The sequence below is a fragment of the Vanderwaltozyma polyspora genome, genomic scaffold (genome assembly GCF_000150035.1).
Source record: "Vanderwaltozyma polyspora DSM 70294 KpolScaffold462 genomic scaffold, whole genome shotgun sequence".
Lineage (NCBI taxonomy): Eukaryota > Fungi > Ascomycota > Saccharomycetes > Saccharomycetales > Saccharomycetaceae > Vanderwaltozyma > Vanderwaltozyma polyspora.
The window spans coordinates 24,921-26,299 of NW_001834565.1; the positions used below are offsets into that span (position 1 = coordinate 24,921).

Consider the following 1,379-nt stretch of genomic DNA (forward strand, 5'->3'; position numbering starts at 1 on the left):
TTAGATATACGTTAAGTCAGTTTCTGATACATCGATAAAGAACCTATTGTTTAAATATTCTTCAGAAACCCCTAGATGATACAGTATACTTACAACTATGAATCTATATTGATTACTATGTTTATCCATTCTGAAAGCATGAGTGATTATATATAACAGCAATGTGCTGTAAACGGACTTCCGATTAACCAAGAAGTCGTATAATCTACTAAATACTGTTAATGAATTCGGAATCTTTATTTTACCTTCTTCTTCAATCGCCTTAAACCAAGTTAATATGATTAGGATGTCAGCAATTATGAATAAAGATCCAAGTAGAACCATTTGAACATCGTTTCCAAACACAAATTGTATCTCGTCGTTAGTATACATGTGTCCGCAGAAAATAATAAAATTCCATACCATACAACCCATCAAAAATTCTGTGAGAGCTCTCACAAATGATACTTCTCCAACTCTAATCTTTATACAACCAGCTTTTTCTTTGTTATTATTAGTAACCATGCTATTTTCGAGATCTGGTTCTTGGAAAGTAAATTTAGGCCGTTGCTTCATGCTTGTTTCATTAAATGGGATCTTTTCTTCTGCCATAGTATTCCACAATATAAAATTTATCCTCTGGGGTTCGGTTATCTAATAATAATTATCTTTTTTGATTAAATGAAACTTCCATTAAGATACATCCTAATTAAACACATTTTGGTTGCCATTTTATATTTCAAACTTTATCGCTGGTTGCCATTGGAGAGAGAAAAAGAAATGACGCAATGTTAAATAATTGAAAAAGATGCACATCGGTGAAAACATCGACAAATTCGAAATGTATAGATAGATGATGCCAATTCAATGGTGACGCCGGTATATAATAATAATCAGTGAGTCTGTATGATAGGATTACACTAATATGGATGTCTGATTAATCATTATTAAAGTGATATAAGAGTTAGAGATTTGATATTCAAATCAAAACAAATTCTCATCATTGTAAAATAATAAATATCATAATTTTTGATGCCATTTAATGAATAGTCTCTGACTCCTGTAACTAATTATTATTTTAAAATTATCTCTACCAAATTTTATTTTCTTTAATGGTATTCTTTTTAATTTCTGAAATAGATTTATTAACATATGAGAAAATGGTAATTATATTTTTTGTTCTAATTTGGTAAATGTTTTATCACAAGATTAGTCTTTGAAGTGCCTACTATATAAATGAGTATATAAAAGGTAAACAACTACAATTCACACTAGCGAAAATATTATTAATTCTATATGCTGATTATGGTATTATGCAATTAATTTAGTGGTATTATTATTCTAGCACCTAAGGTAAAACAAAAGAAAATCCCTTTGACGTTATTGTATTAATTTATTAA

At 28.6% G+C, this 1,379-nt stretch overlaps 1 protein-coding gene across 1 annotated transcript; it reads right to left on the bottom strand.

Annotated features, from left to right (window-relative positions):
- On the bottom strand, positions 1 to 591 carry Kpol_462p9 (uncharacterized protein; the record flags this gene model as incomplete). The annotated part of the gene is made up of 1 exon (XM_001642620.1): positions 1 to 591. One exon carries the CDS (start codon positions 589 to 591, stop codon positions 1 to 3), a length of 591 nt encoding a protein of 196 aa, XP_001642670.1.
- Between the last annotated feature and the right edge of the window lie 788 nt (positions 592 to 1,379).